Source organism: Ambystoma mexicanum, chromosome 6p (genome assembly GCF_040938575.1).
Source record: "Ambystoma mexicanum isolate Mex_15411 chromosome 6p, UKY_AmexF1_1, whole genome shotgun sequence".
NCBI lineage: Eukaryota > Metazoa > Chordata > Amphibia > Caudata > Ambystomatidae > Ambystoma > Ambystoma mexicanum.
Genome location: NC_090935.1, coordinates 803,484,366 through 803,507,127, shown reverse-complemented (window position 1 = coordinate 803,507,127; position 22,762 = coordinate 803,484,366). Strand labels below are relative to the sequence as shown.

Genomic DNA, 22,762 nt, shown 5'->3' with positions numbered 1-22,762 from the left:
CAACAGAGAGTTTCACCCTCACGACCTACACTCACTGAGACCTTCAACTATAATGGACCGCTTCAGCACACGCACACCGCCACTACAACTCACGGCACTAACACCTGACTCGAACACTAGATTAGTCAGACTCAGAGCCCGCACAGCCCCCATCCAACACCAGGCCAACACGGCACACACACCACTCAGAAACTACAGACTTAGCTCACGTACCACGAAAGTCAACACACCCTACTATCATAGGAACAATACCTCATACCACAGTAGTAAGTCTACAGTCTATTCACCCAGCAGCAATCCCTGCACCCCAATTAACACTACCGCTACACCAAATCCTCTTACCCCAGGACCTCAGAACTCCGGCCATACTCCATACAAGTGCGCTCTCCTCAACGTAAGATCCCTCAACGCCCACGCCATAGAAGTACATGATCTACTAACCACTAATGACCTAGACATACTAGCCATTACCGAGACATGGCTTCACCAAGCGTCTGGCCCTGCCATCGCTCTAGCCCTACCATCGCTCTAGCCCTACCTCCAGGGTATGTCGTCATCAGACAAGACAGATTGACCAAAACAGGAGGGGGGGTTGCCCTTATACACAAAGAAATTCTACCCATTAGAACCACACCACACCAAGAAGAGGGAAAGGTTGACATCCTATCGATCAAACTAGCACCTTCGCAGAACTGCACTATTAATATTCATACTATTTACCGTCCACCTGACCCCGCCACCAACTTCCAAGGCCAAATTAACCACCTAGTAGGAAATAACATTAAAAAATCCACGAAATCACTCCTCTTAAGAGACTTAAACTTAGGACTCAACGACCTCAAGGACAAAGCTGCCTTGTCTCTAGCCAAGGACTTCCACAATCTAGGATTCTCTCAAAAAATCGTAACGCCTACACACACTAAAGGACGCACCATAGACTGAATCTCTGACCACAATTGCAACATAGCAATCACAGCCAACACCAGCCTCCCGTGGACAGACCATAATCTCATTCTCTTCGAGATCCCCAGCACCAAGAGCAGTAGAGTGCCCACCAAAGCTATGGCTACCCTAGCTAGAAGTTCCAAAAAACTCACAGCAGCCAACATCAGTGCACTACTTAACGTGCCCTGTCTAAAGCCCCCTTTCTCATCAGACCCTAATACACTCGCGGAAATATTCAAAGATTCCATCACAAGGGCAGTCAACACTGCCGCCCCCCCTAGAAAGCAAAAAAGAGAAAAAATCCTTCCACTCCAACTCTTGGTTCTCAGAGGATCTCCAATCAATGCGCACAGACAAACGCCAAGCGCTCAAAAACTAGCAACGCATTCCCTGCGACAACACAAAAGATATACTCAAAACCATAGCCAAAAAATACAAAGAGGCCATCTTCCCAGCTAAATCCGAAGCCTACAACCAACGCATCACGCAGCAAACTCTCGAACTAAAGAGCTATTCTGCATCTTTAAAGAACTAACCATACCTCCTACATGCCCAGACGAGATCGTCAAGGATGAGGCTTGGTGTACAGGCATACAAACAGCCATGCTAGAAAAAATAAAACTCCTCCAAAAAAAGATATCGCACCATTACAACTCCTTACCCAAGCAAAGCTCACACACACCTATGAAACCCAATGTCAAAGCCAACAACATTCCCAAGTTCACCTTCACCGAAATCTCCAATACTGAGGTCATCAACATCCTTAAACATCTCAAACCTTCACTATGTAAGGGTGACGTATGCCCCCCCAAAAATTATCAAAGAATGTGCGGAGCAGCTCGCACCCATCCTCACTGCGTTCATCAACGCATCATTTAGGTCAGGAATAGTCCCAGACACCCTCAAAGAGGCCTGGGTGCGCCCCCTCCTAAAAAAAAAACCTACACTTGACCCCGCGAACCCCAACAACTATCGACCCATAACCACAGTTCCATTCCTTCTAAAATTACTTGACAAAGCTGCCCATATACAGATCCAACACTACCTGGAATCTAACGCAATCTTAGGTAAAAGGCAACCTGGATTCTGTAAGGGACATGGAACTTTCTAGATTTTAAAAAACGAAATCACCAACATTCTTGACATAGGCAAGCCTGCTCTCCTCCTCCTCCTCGACCTATCAGCAGCATTTGACCTGGTAGATCACAGCACACTCGCCAACCATCTAACACATGCAGCACACTTCTCTAAAGACGCTGCCTCATGGGTAACCTCATGCCTACAAGGCAGAGCTATCAAAGTCTTCTCCAACACAGCTCGTGCAGCGCCTTCCATCATCCACTGCGCGGTCCCACAAGGCTCGTGCACGGCCCCAAAGCTATAAATCTCTTTACCAAGCCCCTATTCGACAAGCTGGACGCTATGGGGATCACCTACACAAATTACGCTGATGAGACGCAGATACTCTTGCCCATGACTGGTAACTATCATCAAGACTCCACCGCCCTTCAACTAATCTACTCCACCATACAAGCCTGGATGGCCACCAACGGCCTCTGCTTGAATGGGGACAAAACTGAAATCCTCATCTTAGGCCAGAAGCCCACTCTCGCCAACCTCAACCCACTATACACTAACTTTAATATAGACAACTGCATTATCCCAGTCCTATCAGTCAAAACACTAGGAGTCCACATAGATGCCACCCTATCTATGGATAAACAAGTAAGCGCAATAGTCTCGGCCTCGGCATTAAGCACCAAACTCATCAACGCAATAAAACCGTTCTTCACTAAAGATAACTGCCTGTCCATAGCAAGTGCCACCATTGGAGCTAAACTGGATTACTGCAACGCGCTCCTAGCTGGCACATCCAAGAACAACCTATCAAAGCTCCAAACCACCCAAAATAACGCTCTCAGAGCAGCGCTCCGCATACCAAAAAGAGAGCACATCACTCTAGCTAGGAAAGCTGTCCATTGGCTCCCAGTCAAGGATAGGACTGGTTTCAAAATCATCACCACGATGCATAAATGTATCAACCATACAGCACCATCCTACCTATCCGACACCCTGTCTAGATCCCAGTCCATAAGACCTACCAGATCTACATACACCAACCGTCTCATCATACCACGCATCAATGGATCCAAGGCAGGAGGTATAGGCTTCCCCTACCTGGCACCAAAGCTTTGGAACACACTGCCCACTAACCTCAGAGCAGAAACATCCCTCCTCTCTTTCAGGAAACAACTCAAAACTGCTCTCCAACTAACATGGGCACCTGCCCACCCTCTTGCTCTCTATTTACATGTACCTTAACCATAACCATTGCCCAATGTAACCAAGGGCACAACTGTATGTAACTAAGTTTAAGAAACACTGTAACCAGCGCCACGATGCCTTTGGTCTGATGTGCGCTTAACAAATGCAAATAAATAAATAAATACATAAATACGACAACTTTATTTTCCTGTGTAGATTTACACACACGTTTAGAGCAGATGGCAGTGCTAAGGCCAGGTTACTTGATAGAAACCACAAGGCTTCTTTTGAGCCATGGATAAAAACCTCTGAAAAAGAATGTATTGCTCTGAAGCCTTTCAAAAAAAGAAACTGCACACTGTGATAAGAGGAATGGTTTATTTCCATTCCGCTTCTGCTGTGTTGCTGCTCATGGAGCAAACGGAAGCACTGTGCGTATTTATTTTCCTAGCATTTTAGGATTGTAAAATGTTTAAGATGGAAAATTAAGCTGCAATTGAGAATTAATATTTTATAACATTATGCTTTTTCTCCCCATTGAAAGCAAACCAGTATTGCACAATTGTATTTTTCATGAGTTCCTGTACTGTGTGCATAATCATGCACAGGCAGATAATTTTTACACTTATAATTTAATGTACACTCTAATTATAAAAACAGTGCGTAAAATGACTACGCACAGTCTAGTTTACATCCATTCAACCTTGCAGTCAATGGGGTACATTACTATTAATGGTCAGTGGCAGCAGAGTCTTTGTTCAAGGGTGAGTGATTGGCATTGCACCAATCATAGGTGTCTTAGCCGCTCATATCTACAAGACTACAATTAAAACATCCAAAATCTCACTCTCCAGGAAGTGCAATCGCTGTTCAAAAGCAAACAAATGAAAGTTACATTTTTAATTGAAATAGAAACCCAGCAAAACCTGTCCCTGTGATAATCCAGATTGGTAATTAACTTTATGTAGCGCTTCATACATGGTTTGTCCAACATCTAGACACTGTGATTATTATACCTCAGACGATACTCGGGTAACCGACCTCTGAAGGATGTTAGCCAATAAAATAGCTTAGCCGGTTGAGAACTCGTTGCTGCGATCTGTGCTTGCAACTGTAGGTTGCAGGTTCGAAGCCCAGCAAGGCCAACTCAGCCTTTCAAGGTGGATAAAGGAGTACTGGCTTTGGTTTGGTGATCATATGTTCTATGTACAGCGCTTTGCCAAAAGAGCTATATAAACAACCATTTGACCATGAGATTAGATATAGTATTTAGCATGGAGTCCTTGCCTCTCTGCACTGTTGTATCGGAACATTGGCATACCATTAGGTAGTAACAGCACCAGGAAATGAGGATATTCATTAAACGTCCAAAGACAATTCTGCTATCGAACCTCAAACACACAATACAATTCATGCTTGCTTTACTATGTAATTGGCTAAGTGTTTGTGTTTTCAACATTTAAATATATACAGGAGAGATGGAATGGCCAGACCTTAGAGAAATAATGAGATGTGTATTCCGTGACAATGCAGAAAGCTTCCGCATAATGAGTTCCATACAGTTTTTGCACATGTTAGCTGGATGGCACATACATTTTACTCTTGCAAAGGAGAAAAGTTATTTTTACTCTTAAAATCGCATTCAAAGGGATTGGTTCCTCTGTTCCACATCTATGACAAGTAATGACCACAGCTGTGCTGCTTCAGAAAGTGTCCTGCATAGATTACGTCGATACGCTGTCCTCGAGGGCCTCCATCGAGCTGACGTCACCGGATGTTATAAGTAGGATGCACGACGCCCGTAGCCTCAGTTCCGTTTCTTCCGCGAACGTGCGCTTCGGAGATCTCTGCGTGCCTCGGTTCTTCTGATTTCTATTGGTTCTTCGAACTTGGTGTTTTGTGAAGGTATCATGTCTTCGTCTTCTTCTACCCCGCAGTCGGGATTCAAGAAGTGTCGGGACTGCGGTTCCAAGATGTCACTTACGGACCCGCACGTTGTCTGTCTCTGGTGCCTCGACGAGGACCACGCCACTGATGACTGCGACAATTGCTAGTCAACGTCGAAGGCCTTGCGGGAGCGGAAGAAGCTATTTGTAGGTAGGGTTTCCAAACACCGTAAGTCGAAATCCGCTGGGATTTCGACCGACGATTCGAGGGGCGACTCCCCGAAACATTGGAGTAAGTCCAGGGGGGTCTCGGTCCCAGAGTGGTTCCCGCCAATCCTCTGCCTCTACGAGGCACTCGTGGAAGCGCCGCCACCGGTCGCCTTCCTCGTCCAAGGACTCCGCCAGACGGCGGGTTGCTTGTCCCAACAAGCATTCCTCTCTTGCGGATGCCCTCAACGCCTTTTGTGGAGGCTTTACCGGAGGTACCCCGGGCATGGGTGGAAACTCTAAGGAAGGCCCTGAAGAAGTCAGGGAGGCCTATATTTGAGCCTTTTTCTGTGCCCTCATCCATGGATTTATTCCAGCCTCTGGATTACATCTCTGAGGTGGATGAAGGGTCTGATGAAGGTTTGGTTCCTGATGAGGTTCCTGACGAACTGTTGTCTGGTCATAGCCAGATGGAAGACCTGCGTCAGTCTTTGCATGACGCCAGTGGTCTGGACACCTCTGCAGAGGTTGAGTTCGGTAGGCCTGAGCATGGCACGCACACAGTCTTCATACCGGCGTCTCATGTCGAGGGTGACGGAGCACTTGGGGTGGTCTGCGCCACCAGTGGATTTTCTGCAGGATGACCTGACAGATAGCTTGGACCAAGGTCCACCAACTGACCCAGTACTGCCATTTCATATGGCCTTGCAAAGAAGGGCGGTGGCGTCTTGGACTGCTCCGGAGAGTCTCTCGGCAGTGGGCAAGTCGTTGCCAAAAAAATACCGTCCAGCCAGTGGCGACCCCGGCTACTTGTCCATGCACCCTACTCCAGAGAGTTTGGTGGTACAGGCGGCTACGGCACCAGCAAAACGGGCGTCGTACCCTACCATCCCTCCTGATGGGGACAACAAACGTTTTGACGGTTGGATGAAGAAAGTGTTTTCTTCAGGGGGTATGACTTTGAAAGCAGTCAACTCCGTGTGTGCCTTAGCCCGTTTCACTCACACTCTGTGGCATTGTTTCTTTGGCGGCTGAACATATTCCCGAAGGGCAGGAACGGAATGGCTTTCTTGCCCTTGTACAGGATGGCAAGGATGCCATGTGTGAATCCGTTCCACCGGGTCTGGACGTGGCAGACTGTGTCAGCCGGTCCATGGCGGCAAGCACCATGATCAGCAACCATGCAAATCTGCACAAGTCGGGGTTTGCTCATGATGTACAAGCCCGGCTTCTCAACATGCCCTTTGATGGTGAACATCTTTTTGGCAGCAAGGCTGACGAGAGCCTTGAGAGGTTGCAGACCTCGAAGGCTGCAGGGAAGTGGGTGAGCGCTGCAGTCCACCAACCTTCGCCTTTTTGTCCTAGGAGACAGCAATGGAGGAGAGGTTCCTTTCGATACTACTCTACCTGTAGATCGAGGGGATCTGCAAGTCAAAGGGGCCAACATAGGAGTACAAGAGGTGGAAAACAGGGTACTCGAGGTGCCAAGGACGCTCGAGCAGTTGCCTCTTTGCCCTCAGGCACTGCTGCAGCCGCGTCAGCTCAGTCATGAGGCCATATCCCATGGTTCGCCGGTTGGGGGCGGGGGGAAAGGCTGGCGCAGCATCTTGTAGAATGGAGTGCCATTACTTCAGATGTGTGGGTTCTGGAGATCATAGCCCACGGCTACTGTCTTCCTTTCGTGACAATCCACCAGGGAATCTCTTTGAAGAGTCCGAATCCATTCCTTGCGCAGGAAATCAAATCCCTGCTGGAGAAAGGCGCCATAGAACTGGTGCCTGTAGCGGAGAGGAACAAGGGGTGGTATTCCCCATATTTTTTGATCCCGAAAAAAGACTGGGGATTGAGACCCATCATGGACTTGGGTGTTTTGAACAAGTTCCTCATGAAGGACAAGTTCAAGATGGTTACTCTCTCTCAAGTTCTGCAGGCCCTTCAACTTCAGGACTGGTTGGTGTCTCTCGACCTCAAGGATGCTTACTTTCATGTGCCAAGCACAAGTACCTGAGGTTCGCGGTTGGCGACTCGCACTTTTAGTTTCGGGTCCTGCCGTTCGGATTGACCTCCGCCCCAAGGGTCTTTACCAAGCTCATGGTGGTGGTAGCAGCATATCTCAGGAAAGGGGGAATTCACGTCTACCCCTACCTGGACGATTGGTTTGTCAGGGCGCGCTCTCCCAAGCAAGTCCTGGATCTTCTGTCAGTCACCTGCCAATCCCTTCACAGGCTGGGCTTCTCCCTCAACTTAAAGAAGTCCCACTTGACACCTACCCAGCGGCTCCAGTACATCGAAGCAGTGCTCGACGCATCCCTGGGGCTGTTTTCCTCCCCCGGTGAGGGCTTCTCACATTCTGCAGATGGTGAACAAGTTTCAACATGCCCAGAGTCTCCTGGCCTTCGAGTTCTTGAGGTTGCTTGGCCTCATGGCATCCTGCATTCTCCTGGTGCCAGAGGCCAGGCTGCGGATGAGAGCTCAGCAGTGGGCTCTCAATATGCGGTGGTCACAGTCCTCGTGCAGGATGTCAGATCCCGTTCAGGTGCCACCCTCGGTCGCCCAGGAACTTTGGTGGTGGTCCGTCGAAGGCAATCTGATGAAGTGGGTTCCATTTTGGCTACCCTGGCTGGAGGTGAAGATCGTAACGGATGTATCCCTCACGGATGGGGAGCTCATGCCAACGAGTTGACAGTCAACGGTCGTTGGTCTCTGTCGGAGTACAGACTCCATATCAATCTGTTGGAGCTGAGGGCCGTCAGTCTAGCCCTGAAGGCTTTTCTGCCGTGTGCGCTGGGGAAGAATGTCCTAATTCTGACAGACAATACAGTGGCCATACACTAACTCAACAAAAAGGGGTGGGTACTGGGTCTCTCCCTCTGTGCAGAGAGGCGATGCAGCTCTGGTTCTGGCCATCCAGCAAGAAATTTCAATCTCTGCAGTTCATCCGGCCGGAGACGAAAAGGAGCATGCAGAGCATGGTCTCACGAGTGGGAGCTGGCTCAGGAGATTCTTCTGGAGATCTTCGCCCTTTGGGGGAATCCCACACGTGGATCTCTTCGCCACCAGTGTCAACCGCAAGTGCGAAAGATTTTGCTCGCGGGAATTTCCTCCAAGAGGAGCCTTAGGGGACTCGTTCGTAGTGGAGTGGTCCTTCTCACGGCTGTACGCGTTTCCTCCAGTCCCCGTCATTCCGCAAGTGCTGTGGAGGTTGTGGAGGTTCGGTTCCTGAATGATCCTCATTGCTCCAGCATGGGCCAGGGGAACGTGGTACCCGGACCTTCTCGACATGTCCATCTGCCCTCCACGCTGTCTTCCCTACCAAGACTATCTGCTCTCACGGGAGGCGGGGGTCAGGTTCTCCATCCAGAGGTCAAGTCTCTCAACCTTCATGCTTTGCTTCTGAAAGGTTGAGGTATAAGGATTGGGACCTTCCTGAAGACGTGATGGAGGTGTTGGTTTCGGCCGGTTGGAGTTGCCGTTGGAGAAAGTTCTGCGACTGGTGCAGGGTTAAGAATGTGGATCCTTTTTCATGTGCCATTCCTGTGGTTCTGTCTTTTTTGCTTTCGTTGGCCCCCAAGGGCCTGCAAGTGGGTACCATTAAAGGTTACCTGGCGGCGCTGTCCATATTTAAGCGCTCGTCTGAGTGTTCTTATTTTAAGATTCCTTTTGATTTCTCAGTTTCTGAAAGGGCTCACTAATGTGTTCCCACCGTCACCTTTCCAGGTGCCCAGTTAGGATTTGAACCTGGTTCTAAAATTCCTAATGGGAGCTCCGTTTGAGCCTTTACATTCTTGTCCTTTGAGACTGTTGACCTTAAACTATATTTTTAGTGGCGGTTACTTCCGCTCGCAGAGTGAGTGAGTTGCAGGGACTAGCCGCTAAGCCACCTTTCACGGTGTTCCATAAGGACAGGGTTGTCCTTAGGGTTCGTCCTTTTCTTCCGAAGGTTGTGTCGGAATTTAATTTAATCCAGAAGGTCATTCTTCCGGCGTTCTATCCTCCTCCGCATCCTGGTAAGGAAGAGGAGAGGCTCCATAGGTTGGATCCTAGGAGAGCTTTAAGTTTCTACATCTCACGCATGTCCCGGGTCAGAGTGGACGATTAGCTCTTTGTGGGATACTCTGCAAGGCATTCAGGACAAGCGGTTACTGAGCAGACTTTGTCTAGATGGATTATCTTAACAATTTCTGAATGTTACCCCTTGGCGGGTAAGGACCCTCAGGTAGGCTTACGGGCCCATTCTACTAGGGGTGTGGCTGTCTCTACTGCTTTGCAGAGGGGTGCTCCCATACGTAACATTTGCGAAGCAGCCACATGGGCCTCTGTCCATACTTTTGTCAAACACTACTCCCTGGATTCTATCCATGGGCAAGATTTGGCCTTTGGCAAGGTGGTCCTCTATTCTGCAATTTGATTGGGCATTCCAACTACTTTTTCCCACCTCCATACGTTGGTACTGCTTTGGGAGTCTGTCATAGATGTGGAATACGTCGGAGGAACCAATCCCCTCGAAGAACAAGTTACTTTCTTACCTGGTAACGTTCTTTCGATGGGCTGTTCAGACGACGTATTCCACATCGAACCCTCCCAGCCTGCCCCTCTACAGAATTTCTTATGCGATTATAACTTAAGTTTCCGCAAGGCTTTCTGTAGTCATATTGGCAGAAGATTGGTGCCACACGTTCTGGGGAAAAAACTCCAACTGAGGCTACGGGCGTCGTGCGTCCTACTTATAATATCCGATGACGTCGGCTCGACGAAGGCCCTCAAGGACAGCGTATTGACGTCATCCACGCAGGACGCAGAACATTTTACGAAGCAGCAAAGCTGTTTTGATTACTTGTCATAGATGTGGAATACGTTGTCTGAACATCCCATCGAAAGAACGTTACCAGGTAAGAAAGTAACTTGTTCTTTACTCTCTAAGTTTAAAAATGGGGAGTAAAATATTCTCACCTCCAAAATCTTATCTGGAGCACTGGATGACCTGCCCTCCTTGCACTTAACTGGCGTTAGATCTCAGTCTTCGGCTGGGGCCTTCCTTTGGGACAGCCTCCCTGCTACTCTAAAATTTGAGATGCTTCCGGAGATGGTTCTCAAGACCTTCCTCTTTGCTTCTGCTTTGATCCCCCACCCCCACTCTCTCCCCTGCTGATCTGTTCTCTCACGGCACCATGCACCGGGCCACCATCTGTTTTCCAGGCCCAGGTACCTGCCACCCTCCTGCACTGCCTCCGGCCTTCCCTTGCACTGGTGTCTGTATCTGTATCCATACACCGCCAACCCTTTTTTTTTTTTCTCCTGCACTTATCAGACCTTCCCTGTCTGTTGCCTTAAACTCAGAACTTGCCACTTCTGGCTGCACTACCATTGTTGGTTGCCTTTATGAATGCATGTATTTATTCTAATGTTCTGTTTCTCCTCAACTCTGCACTCTCCACTTCTCCCCTCCTTTCATGCACTTTTCCCCTCCCTGTCTCCCATTCACTTGCACGCTCTCAATGTCACTGGGCATAGTAAGATGGTTGTTTTGTTCTCCCCTGTTCTGTATTGCAGAATAGAGGACCTTGCCTTGTCACGCTCAAACACTTTTGTATGAGCGTGATAGAAATAAAATATCAATTCAAAATTCAATTCAGCTCTGGGCCCTGCTGCTCTTGTGCAGTTCTCCTCTCTGCACTTCTTGTCTGCGCATGATCTAAATACTAGGTCTAGTGAGATTGTTTGTCTTGTTCCCCGCACCTTGCGCCTAGAAACACTTGTGTATAGGCGCATTATAAATAACGAATCAATCAATGGAGTAATAGTGAATTTTTTGATACATGAAGCAGATTGTGCACTTAGAAGTGTGACAACATGGAAAAATCATTTTAACCGAAGCACTTTAGAAAAATCATGTATATGGGGAGGTACTCGTAACAATCAGAAGATTCTAAGGCACTTTTGAATTCAAAGAACAAAGTGCACAGGTGGGGATGGTATTTGTAGTAGAGAAAAGGTGGATATCTGCTTTCATGGGGAGAACAAGCTAAACTCAGGATCAAATTCGATCCAGGAGGTCCAGAAAAGATCTTTTTGGTCGGTACGATTTGGGAATGAAGAAGAGTGAAGTTGGGGATGATGTGACCTCCTGGTACCTGGTGTTCAGAAAAGAGACTGTTGGAAATATTGTGGTAAGCGCCATCAAGTTGAAAAAAGGTGTAGTCTGATAACTTCTAAACTCAGCAGTGTGCCATTGGCAGAAAGCTCGGGGGTCAAAGATGAGCCAGAATGAACATAGAATGGAACAAGAAGAAATCAGTGAAAAAATGGAAACATCACAGTGAGTGAGCCCAATAGTTGTAGCGAAGAAACAGAATGCCAAAGTGAAATTAAGTGTAGGACCTCTGTGTTTCTGCTGTTCCTGTTTATCTCCTTATGAACTGGTTTTTGTGACCTGGGAAAGGAAATATTTGTTTCGTAATTGGCTTGGAATGACCGAAAAAGAACAGAAAACTCGAATAAACTAGTCTTGGCTCTTAGTGCCAGTGACACACAAACATTCTGGAACATAGTAAATGAGTCTGATACTAACAAGTTAATTGCTGGCGCCTCAAAATCAGCCTGGAAAACATTTATCAGGAATTCCATTGGAGCCAAACCAGTGAACGCTCAGAATTTAGCACCTATCTCTGGGAAATTGAGTCTTAGTCACACACATACTGGCATTCTTAAGATTATAATCTTCTAAAAGCTCTAGAGCACCTGGCCGAGCTGGAATCTGTAACCCTTCCGAAACAGAATCACAAGTTATGGGCAGCCATTTTGAACCACCTTTTTATGCCCATAATTGATGGGGGCCTGTTACCAAAGAGTTGGGCTGATAGCAACATAGTCCCGGAGCAGGAGAGGTCCACGCTTTGACCCGAATTATAGAATCCTTGCTATGCTGAAGGCCCCAGCCAAAATCTTCACTCAAATACTGCTTGAAAAGCTTAATATATGGTTAGAAGAGTACAACTTTCTCATGCGCCCCGTCCCCTTTCCTCCATACTGCAGGGGCGTCCATTCTCAGGGACGGGAGACAGAACCCTTTTCACCAGAAAAAAAAAAAATTCTCACCCTTTAAATTAAGAGGCGTGTGGGGTTGCGGCCCTGGGAGCTTGCGCTGCCCCGACACTGTTCTCCGGTACCACACCTCAGTTCCCTTTTCCTTGTCGACAGGAACTGCCTGAATTCACCAGCACTCCTGGGCGTGGCTTCGGCCACGTAATTCCACGCGCGGATACTTCTCTTCTGTCTTTATTTATTTATCATTCAGGTATTCGGTCCTTAAGTGTCACGCTCCTCCCTGGCACATGTCCACTTCTACAGTTTTCAGCAGGTGTCCATCCTGTGACGGGCTCTTTCCAACTAAAGACCCCCACGCCCTCTGCCTACGTTGCCTTGTCCCAGACCACGGCTGGCAAGCTTGTAGCACGTGCAATGCGCTCTCCTCGATGTCTCTGAAGAACAGACTAACCAGGTGGAGGGAGCTCTTCCAGAGATTGCATCCAGAGGACCTAAAGGACTTCGATCATTGATCCAAGACAAAGGTAGGGCTGCTCTTTTCCAGCACACCCGACAAGGCAGACTCCTTCCCAAGGACTCGCCCGCGCTGGATAGACCTCTCAGGTCCTCATACCAGCACGAGTACCGAGGCTAAAGTAGCTACCGGCCGGCAGGCTGAGGGGTCAGTGGATGCTCCCACTGACGGTGCAGAGGGTCTGGAAGGTTCTCTTACCGGGTCTACACTCGAGGGGCCACACCCTATAAAAAGCCACATGTCAGAGGGGACACCTATACGCAGTTCTACAGGCAGATCCGCGGAGGACGAAGCACCTACCAGGCCTCGGCATGAGGAACAGGGTAGGCCCCATGATCCACACTTATGTCTTGGGCGGGGCCCAGTAAGCCGAGCAAAACAATGCAGGCAAGTGGAAGGCAGCTTGACAAAATGGCCACTGTGCCATACATTCCTGACATCTGCCCGATACCGCACCAAGGCAGGGAGCAGGTGGACGAACGTGTCAAGGTGGGACTGGTGTCAACCAGGTATGTGGCCTACAGCCTATCTTTCATTTGCACAGGGCAGGTTCTTGCTGCATCTGTATGGGCAGGGCAGGCAACGGCTCCAGCAACTGCCCGTTACCCTGTCAATATCACCTACCACCCATCCGGCCTGTGGGGACAGATTTTTTGAAAGGTTCCTCAGGCTCATGAAATCTCCTCTGATGGGGGTCATCCTCAGGGACGCCATCAGGGACGTGCTCCCGCTAATGTCTACGGCGCCACAGGCCCCAGTATAGGCGCCCCTGTTCAGCCTCAGCCGCCCAGCCGCTTTGGCCCCCCAACTACTTGTGCAGGCGGTTCCGTACCAGCCTCCGCTGCAGCCTCTGGCTCCCAGCACCCCTCCACCAGTGCCGGACCAACCAGACCCTCAGGTGGACACGGATGAGGACCAGGACCCTAACACACAGTCAGCCAAGGCCTTCCACGAACGTCTTGCAGGGCTGGCAGAGTACTTGCTGGTTGCTCAACCTCGGGTTGAGGAAGGCCCAGAGGGGGTCCTCGCCGAAGTCCTTGCACTGCATCCCACAGCAAGAACAGGGATCTCGATGCAGAAGGACGTGGTCACCTTGGCCAAAAAGGGCTGGCTCATGTCCCATTCGGTCCAGCCGGTCAGTCAATGCCTGGACACCAAGTAGAGGCAGGTGGAGGGGATACACTCTTGCTATTGGCCCACTCTCACCCGCACTCTTGGGTGATCGCTGCGGCATCACTATACTCCAAGCATCGGTCCTCGGCCTCTTTCTCTACGGCGCTGCTAGGCAAGGAGGAGAAGACGCAAACGTGAAGAAGCTGTATGCCATTTCCAACGCGTCCCTGCATCTTCGTCAAGCCAACGCGGATGCCATGCTGGCAGCCGTTAACCAGAGGCTTTGGCGGGAAATTGCGGATTTCCTCCCATAACTTCTGGTGCAGAGCTAATCCCGATTCAAGGCGGGACTGGCAGAGGCCAAGATGGTGGCACAATGGGTCGCCCACATTGACACCTCTGGCAGGGCCATCTGCATTGCCACGTACATGAGAAGAACGGCCTGGCTCCTTGCTGCTAAATTCAACTCGGATGTCCAGGAACGCATCTTAGTCCTTCTGTTTGAAGGGGGGTGACCTCTTCCACTCCACCACGGGCGAGAAGCTGAACAAAAAGAAAAACAACGCACAAACGGCCTAGTTTTTATCCATCTTTACTAAGACCACACCCAAAATGTACACCCAGTCACAGCAGCGCTCGGACAAGGGGCGTACATACAGAGGGTTCTGCGGCTTCCAAGAAAAGAGGTCCAGGCAGCCTGACCATTCGCCGACCCAACATCGATGCAAGAAACAAAAAGGGGAGAGGGGTGTTAAGGGCTTTTTCCAGTCCCCCCCTCTCCTCCACCACCGCAAAAGCCTCCGAGGGAAAGAAGGCATGACACACCCCTCCGGGTCCACATGTCTCCAGTGGGGGGCAGGCTTGCTCTCCATGCACATTTATGGTGCCAGAATTTTGCGGACCCCTGCATCCTCTCATCCACAGGGTACCGCCTCCCTATCGCAGCCTCTCCTCCCTCTTCCCCTCCACTCCCACAGGTTGGGACAGCAACTCTTTTAGCGGAGATCCGGTCGCTTGTCAAGAGGCAGGCAGTGGAGGAAGTCCCAGACTCCCAGCGAGGCTTGGGCTTTTAATCCAGGATTTACGCCATTCACGAAAAGAGTTGTGCTGGACCTTTCCACCCTCAACCTCTCCCTACCTCTAAAAAAAATTCAAGATCGTTAGGCCAGCTTTGATAGCGGAGACATTGTGCAAGGAGACTGGATGTGCTCCCTGTATCTGAAGGATGCATACTTACACATCCCGATCTGGCAGCCTCATCGTTCTTTTCTACAATTCAGGATCATGGGCTACCATTTCCAAAACAAGGTGCTTCCTTTCGGCCTCAACTCAGCTCCCAGGGTCTTTACCAGGCTGATGAATACAGTGGTGGCCCTCCTCAGGTCGCAGGGCCACCACGTCTACCCATACCTCCAACTGGCTCGTCAGGGGGACATCTCCGGAAGTGGTGCACCACACTTCTCGCGCTCTTATGAACACACTGCACGAGCTGTGCGTTTCACTCAACCTCAAGTCGCAGCTGCAACCTACGCAGAGACTGACCTTCTTGGGGCTAATATGGGAAACATGCTCCGAGAAAGTTTTTCCTTCAGAGGACAATATCACGGCCATCAAGAGGGCCACAGCGCACTTCCTCAGCAGGGAAGCGACCTCGGCCTGGAGGTACCAACACCTACTGGGTCTCATGACAGCAGTCCTCATGGCCGTCCCCCATACGAGACTCAGGATGAGAAGGATACAGCTGCACTTTACAGCATCTTGGAACCAGGAGCAAGGCTCCTCCGTCGCTTCACTCGGACCTCACATGGTGGTCCAGGGACTTCAACCTGCGGACGGGCAAGCTTTTCTGTCAACCTACCCCACAGGTCACCATCACCACGGACAACCACTGCGTCCATGGCACCTGGACCCAACAGGAGCAGTAATACTACATCAATTGGCTGGAATTTACGCCCATCTGGCTGGCTCTCGGAGCCTTCCTTCCGGTTATCGAGGGCAAGGTCGTCCTCATTCAGACAGACCACTCGACCAGCATGTTCTATGTCAACAAGCAGGGAGGTACCAGACCCTGCCCTCCGCTCCACTGTGCAGACTGGCAGTCAGCATGTGGGAATGGGCCCCGGAGAACATTATTTTCCTCACGGCCGTCCCCCTGCTGGGGTAATCCAACCTGGAGGCAGACAGGCTCAGCAGACTGGGAGCGGACAACTACGAGTGGCAGTTGAACAACTTGCAGGAGATCTTCTACAAATGGGTACACCCCCAGGTGGACCTCTTTGCCTCCTGGAACAACAGGAAGTGCCAACTGTTCGCCTCCTGGCAGGGTCAGGGCCCGGGCTCCCTGGGTGATGCATTTCAGATTCAGTGGGACAGAAAGACAGTATACGCCTTCAGGATTGGTTGGTATCTCTGGACCTTCAGGATGCTTACTTTCATGTGCCAATACATTTCAAGCACAGAAAGTACCTGAGGTTCGCCATTGGCAACTCGGACTATCAGTTTCAGTTTCTGCCATTTGGGCTAACCTCTGCCCGAGGGCCTTCACCAAGCGGTTGTGGCAGCGAGTCTCAGGAGGGGGGGGGGAATTCACGTCTACCCCTACCTGGACGATTGGTTGATCAGAGCCAGTTCCCCGGAACAAGCTCTACATCATCTACACTGTTTGCCACTCCCTCCACAGGCTGGGCTTCTCCCTCAACTTCAAGAAGTCCCATATGATACCATCACAAAAACTCCAGTTTATTGGAGCAGTCCTGGACACATCCCTGGGAAAAGCCTCGCCATCAGAGGTGAGGGTTTAAGACATTCTACAGATGTTAACTAAATTCCAGAATGCCCAGCATCTCCCAGCTTTCAATTTTCTGAGGTTGCTCGCCTCATGGCATCCTGCATTTTTCTGGTGCCAGTGGCTTGCCTGAAAATGAGATCTCTCCAATGGGCTCTCAGGACCCACTGGTCAGTTCTCGGGAAGGATGTCAGATCTCCTACAAATTCCAAACAGTCTCACTGGACCTTCAGTGGTGGGCCTGTCAGGAAAAAATCTTGAAAGGAGAACCGTTTTGGCAACCATGGCCGGAGATAACAGTATTGACGGATGCCTCGCTCACGGGGTGGGGAGCTCATGCCAACGATTTGACCATCAGCGGTCGTTGGTCTCTATCAGAGTTCAAACTACATATCAACCTTTTAGAGCTGAGGGCAATCGGACTAGTGCTGAAGGCCTTCCTGCCGTCTGTACGGGGAAGAAATATTTCCTGATAATGACTGACAACACAGTGGTCATGTACTACCTCAACAAGAGAGGTGGTGTAGGGTCACTACCACTGTGCAGAGAGGCAATGCAGCTCTGGTTTTGGGCAATACAAGAAGGAATCTGTCGCCAGTTCACCTAACCTGAGAGAAGAAATGTGGTGGACGCTCTGAGCAGGTGGAGTACAGTCTCCCACGAGTGGGAACTAGCCCACAAAGTCCTTCAAGAGATATTTGGGGAACCACTCAAGTAGATCTTTTCGCAACCAGTCTCAACAGGAAGTGCAAACTATTCTGCTCAACGGAATTTCCCCCCGAGAGGATCTCTAGGAGATGAGTTTGTGGTGGACTGGGAGTTTCCGCTCCTATATGTGTTTCCTCCAGTTCCAGTCATAACTCATGTGATCAGGAGGTTCAGGAAAACCATGATCCTAATTGCCCCGGATTGGGCCAGGAGAATGTGGTACCTGGACCTTCTAGACATGTCCATCTGTCCTCTGATTCGTCTTCCACAAAGAGAGGATCTTCTCTCGCGAGAGGAGGGTCAGGTTCTCCATCTGGATATCAGAACTCTCAGCCTTCACGCATGGTTTCGGGAAGGCTGAGGTACAAATATTGGGACCTCCCGGACGACGTAATGGAGGTGTTGCTTTCGGCCGGAAGGCCAGTGACCAAATCACTATACCGCTGCCGTTGGAACAAGTTCTGCAGCTGGTGTAGAGATAAGAATGTTGACCCTTTTTCATGCAATACACTGATGGCGTTATCTTTCCTCTTACACCTAGCAAATCTAGAACTACAAGTGGGCACAATTAAGGGTTAGTAGCAGCGATATCCATCTTCAAGCGAATGGCTGAGGAACCCTCATATTTTAAAATGCCTTTAGTAATTTCATTCGTGAAAGGATTGACCAATGTTTACTCTCCAACTCCTTTGCAAAGTTCCCTTGTGGAATCTAAATCTAGTCCTAAAATGTCTAATGGCTACTCCTTTCGAAGCCCTCCACTCGTGCCCATTGAGATTTCTTACCCTAAAATCTATCTTTTTGGTGGTAATAACTTCAGCCAGAAGAGTGAGCAAGCTTCAAGCTTCTTCTTGCAAACCCCCACACACTATCTTTCACAAAGATAGTCGTTCTGCAAGTGAAGCCTAATTTCCTCCCAAAGGTGATTTCGGAGTTTCATATCACCTCCTCCACATCCGGGAAAAGAGGAAGAAAGGTTGCACAGACTTGACCCAATACGTGAATTAGCAGACTTGCAAAACTTGGACAAACAGACCAATTGTTTGTAGGATACACAGGTCATAAGCTGGGCCTAGCCATCACCAAGCAAACCATTTTAAGATGGATTATCCTGACAATTCTAGAAAGCTATAAATTGTCGGGTAAAGACCCTCCACAACATCTGAGGGCTCAACCAGCGGTATCGCAGCTTTGTCAGCTCTCCAGAGGGGAGTTCCAGTAAGACATTTGTGCAGCTGCCACTTGATCGTCTGCACACACCTTTACAAGATTCTACAGCTTGGATTCCTCCACCCACCAAGAAACCAAATTCGGGGAAAGCAGTATTGCACTCTGTGCACAATTAAAAATATTAATTTTATTCCCTCCTCCTGTACACATTACTGCTTTGGGAGTCCATCAAAGATAAGGAATTCGTGGGAGGACACAATCCATTCGAAGAACAAGTTACTTACCAACTGTAACGTTCTTTCGACTGGATGTTTCTCCCACATATTCCTTATCGCTCCTCCCATTCTTCCTGCAGTATTACTTCCCTTGTAGTTGCAGTCTGCGCTCCCTCAAGGGTAGTAACCATCTCATCCTAGACAAGTCTAACACTTCAAAACGGAACTGAGCAGTGGATGCTTTGCGTGACTACTTATACCTGTAATGACGTCGAGACTGAGGCTTCAGAGGGACATTGACTCGACAGGCATCGACGCGCAGCGCCCTCTAGTGAAAAAATGTTTCCAAAGCCAGCAAGCTGCATATGGAGATATCCCGAAGCCAGAAAGCTGCATATGGAGATATCCCGAAGCCAGCAAGCTGCATATGGAGATATTCCGAAGCCAGCAAGCTGCATATGGAGATATCCCGAAGCCAGCAAGCTGCATATGGAGATATCCCGAAGCCAGCAAACTGCATATGGAGATATCAAAGATAAGGAATACGTGGGAGGACCATCCAGTCGAAAGAACGTTACCGTTGGTAAGTAACTTGTTCTTCTGCGCCTTACACTTAAGACTGAACTAAAGATAAAGTAGACCTTCTTGGTCCAGAGGAATGACTCCCTTCTGTGCTGGGGATAAAGGTTCACATCCAGGTGTTGGTTTCTTCTTAGGGGACTGGCTCGCTTCCGGGGTCAAATTTGCCCTGCAACACAAAACATTCCAGCACTTTTCCTTGGCAAGCACACTGCTCATCTTGTAACACTTTGTATCAGTCTTTTCAGATTTGGTTACCATGAGAAGGACTCCTTTCTCCTGGTATCTTGCATTGACATTTCAATACCACCAGAGGGGAAGAAAAGGCAGCTCAAAAAGGACGTACTGCAGCCAAAGGTACCAGAGCTAAGCTATAGGACACAGGGCCAAGCCCGTATTGTCAAATCTGCACTACAATCCAGCTGTGCAGCTTCATGGCAAAATCCTACAGCAGGCAGGTAAGTAACTTTACAGAATCTTACCACATTTATCAGTGGCCAGTATCATCTTTAGATAAAACCATGTACTGATGGGCTGGGCTACACCAGCCCACCATACATAAAATAGGCATTCACACAGGCTGTTAGCCAGCCAATCAGGCTATCCCCATAACTACCACACACGCAGTTCAACCCCCAGTTTGTGTATTGGCATGTCACAGGAAGGAACTAGTCTAAACCAGCTCAAACCACTACACCGAGGTTGCAGGGCTGTGCTCATATTTGTACTGCAGCCATTTTCGTCCTGCCTCGCCGTTTCCCAAAACAAAGGGATTGTCAAAAACAAAATGACCAAGAGTAATACTTAAATACTTTAGTGTTCCAATGGCAGCCATAAAGGCACTTTGTGCTACCAATGGGGTAAAATCGTCTGCACCTCTGGTAAAGCTAAAACTAAATTCCAACTGCCACCAGCCTACCCCACAACAACCATTGTAGGTTAATAGAATTGCCCACACTATGGTGGAAAGGGTTACAGTGACCAGTGGACTTCAGAAGTCCCTCGGATTCCAAAAGTTAGCCAAATATTCTCAAAACAAAATGTGAGGTACCATGAAAAGGGACAGCAGAACCCTCCCCCTCTCCGCACCCCCACTACTCCTCCAATGGAAGTCTGCCATAACAATGTTATATATATTGGTATGGGTCTTCTTTTTTGACTGTTCCTGATGCTCATATTTTGTCTAATGGGCGTCTTGCGATAATTGAAGACTCTTGTCCTGTGAGAGACACCTATAACCTAGGAGGCTGTATTGTGAAACAGCAAATAGTGGTAAAATATGCATTGACTGCTGTTTATCAGATTTTAGTAAACCAAGTTTATTTGGCGCCTTTGTTACACTCAACTGTGGGGAGCTGGTGGGCATTTGCCTGCAGGACTATGTTATAAAAATGTTTTTTAGGAATTTGCCATTCAGTAGTAATGCATTACTATAATGTATGCATTCTCCTCCTCCATTACATGTTAATGATTGCATGTTGATTCCATTTCTTTGAGTACTGTTTCGTGTTTGTTCATGCTGAAAATCAAAATAGCAATTTTTGCAAAAAAAACTCTATTTTTCCCTATTAACGTGCCTAGTGAGGATTGGAATATGTCGAGATCCGGTTCTGGTTCCGATTCGAGCTCTGGATCAGATTCTGAATCAATTACAAATGGACAGAAAAGCAGCTGTGAAGGCAGTGAATCGGACTATGAGCCAAGTCACAAGGTTAAAAGCAGAAAGCCTCCAAACAGGTAAGAATGTGTTTTGCTATGTCACAGTACTTCAAGAGAGGTGGAATTTGTATACTTTTTCCACAAATTAAAAATATATATATACAGTAATAATGAAGCCCAAATGGGAATTCACGTTTGTGGATGGACATAATTTCTTTTACTGTAAATTAGTGTTTTTTCTTCACGTATTACTCTTTATTGCTAGTAGATCCCTGCAGGGTTTTATTTCACATAGAATATGCTCAGTTCTGAATTGCTGCCATTTCGTTCAGCACCAGTAGCATTTCAATGATTTGATATACTGTTAAAGTTTTTTGCAAAAGTTCAACATCTTTCATCTTTGGGAATTGTAAAAGTAGATTCTCCCACTCATCCAGTCCCCTTTTCTCCATACTTGTGGGATGCCAATCATGTGCTTATTGGAACAGAGCCTTTTTCTGTAATGAAAAGACTACGGCCCAGCAGGAGTTCAAGGATAAATACTGGCCAAACAGTCTACTCGGACCGAGCTCTACTACAAACCAGAAATTATCCAAAATCAGAAGGGTGAAACGGGCACAGTTAAGAGATAATATATATCCTTTGCCTTTTGTGGTAATTTGGGTCTGAGGGGTGTGAATGTGCTAACTGCAGATATGGAAGTAAACTGGACCTACAATAATATTCCCTTATTTCAAATGTTTTATTACTTCATTCTGTGACAACTGATAAATAAAAGTAAATGTTTTTATTTTTGAAATAAAGTATCCTGTATTGGTCAACTTGCTTTAGCTTGTGTCTGCCATATTGGATGAAAACACTATTGTAGCTCTACTTTCCATTTGATGTTAAATTGTAATTAATTGTGTAAAAGTTACACATTACCAAGAGAATAAATACAAATGTTTAAAAAACAGTAGCAACTCAAAACAGCACTAGTACAATAGTCCAACATTAAGGCATTTCCAATCAAGGTGCTATACAAATATATATATATATATATATATATATATATATATATATATATATATATATATATATATATATATATATATATATATATAGCACCAATTGCAATAAACTGTGCTAGATGAACAAAAGCCCACCCCTGTGCAAAGATCGCCACTGGCTCCTGGTGGCCACAAGGATCAAATTCAAGAGCCTGTGCATCATCCACAAGGCTGTCTGCGGCCTGGGAACTCTACATCAAGCTTTCCCTCCCCAAATACCTCCCTGCCAGAGTCCTCCGGTCCTCTGGCTCCAACTCTCTGCAGGACAAACGTTTCTCCAAGCAGAGAGTGGGACATAGATCCCTCTCCTCAGCTGCTTCCTCACTCGGGAACTGCCTACTACCCTGCTCAGACTTCGGAGCCCAGGCCTTCGGATTTCAGCTCTAGCCAATCAGTTTAGTATCCTAGGGGTGGGTTACCATGGGTGGGTAGCAACGGCCAAGAACTAATGACTCTACCCTCACACTGCAACATTGTTATAGATACTGATATGGGGATGGACCAGGCCAGCCACCTGACATGCAGGGGCCAGTAGGCTAACTTGTGTGTTACTCAGTATCCAATCCAGTGGCCCGATTTCTGGTGAAGGGCCCAGGTTGTAGCCTCACGCTCACGTCATTCGG

The 22,762-nt window shown here is 48.3% G+C and overlaps 1 protein-coding gene across 1 annotated transcript in view; it reads left to right on the top strand.

The window, feature by feature from the left end:
* Positions 1-22,762, top strand: part of CHD1 (chromodomain helicase DNA binding protein 1) — a 2,212,767-nt gene that overhangs the window by 312,616 nt on the left and 1,877,389 nt on the right. The window contains exon 6 of the mRNA XM_069625454.1: positions 21,013-21,168. Within this exon, the coding sequence (XP_069481555.1) occupies positions 21,013-21,168 (156 nt within the window). The remainder of the gene's footprint in view (positions 1-21,012; positions 21,169-22,762) is intronic.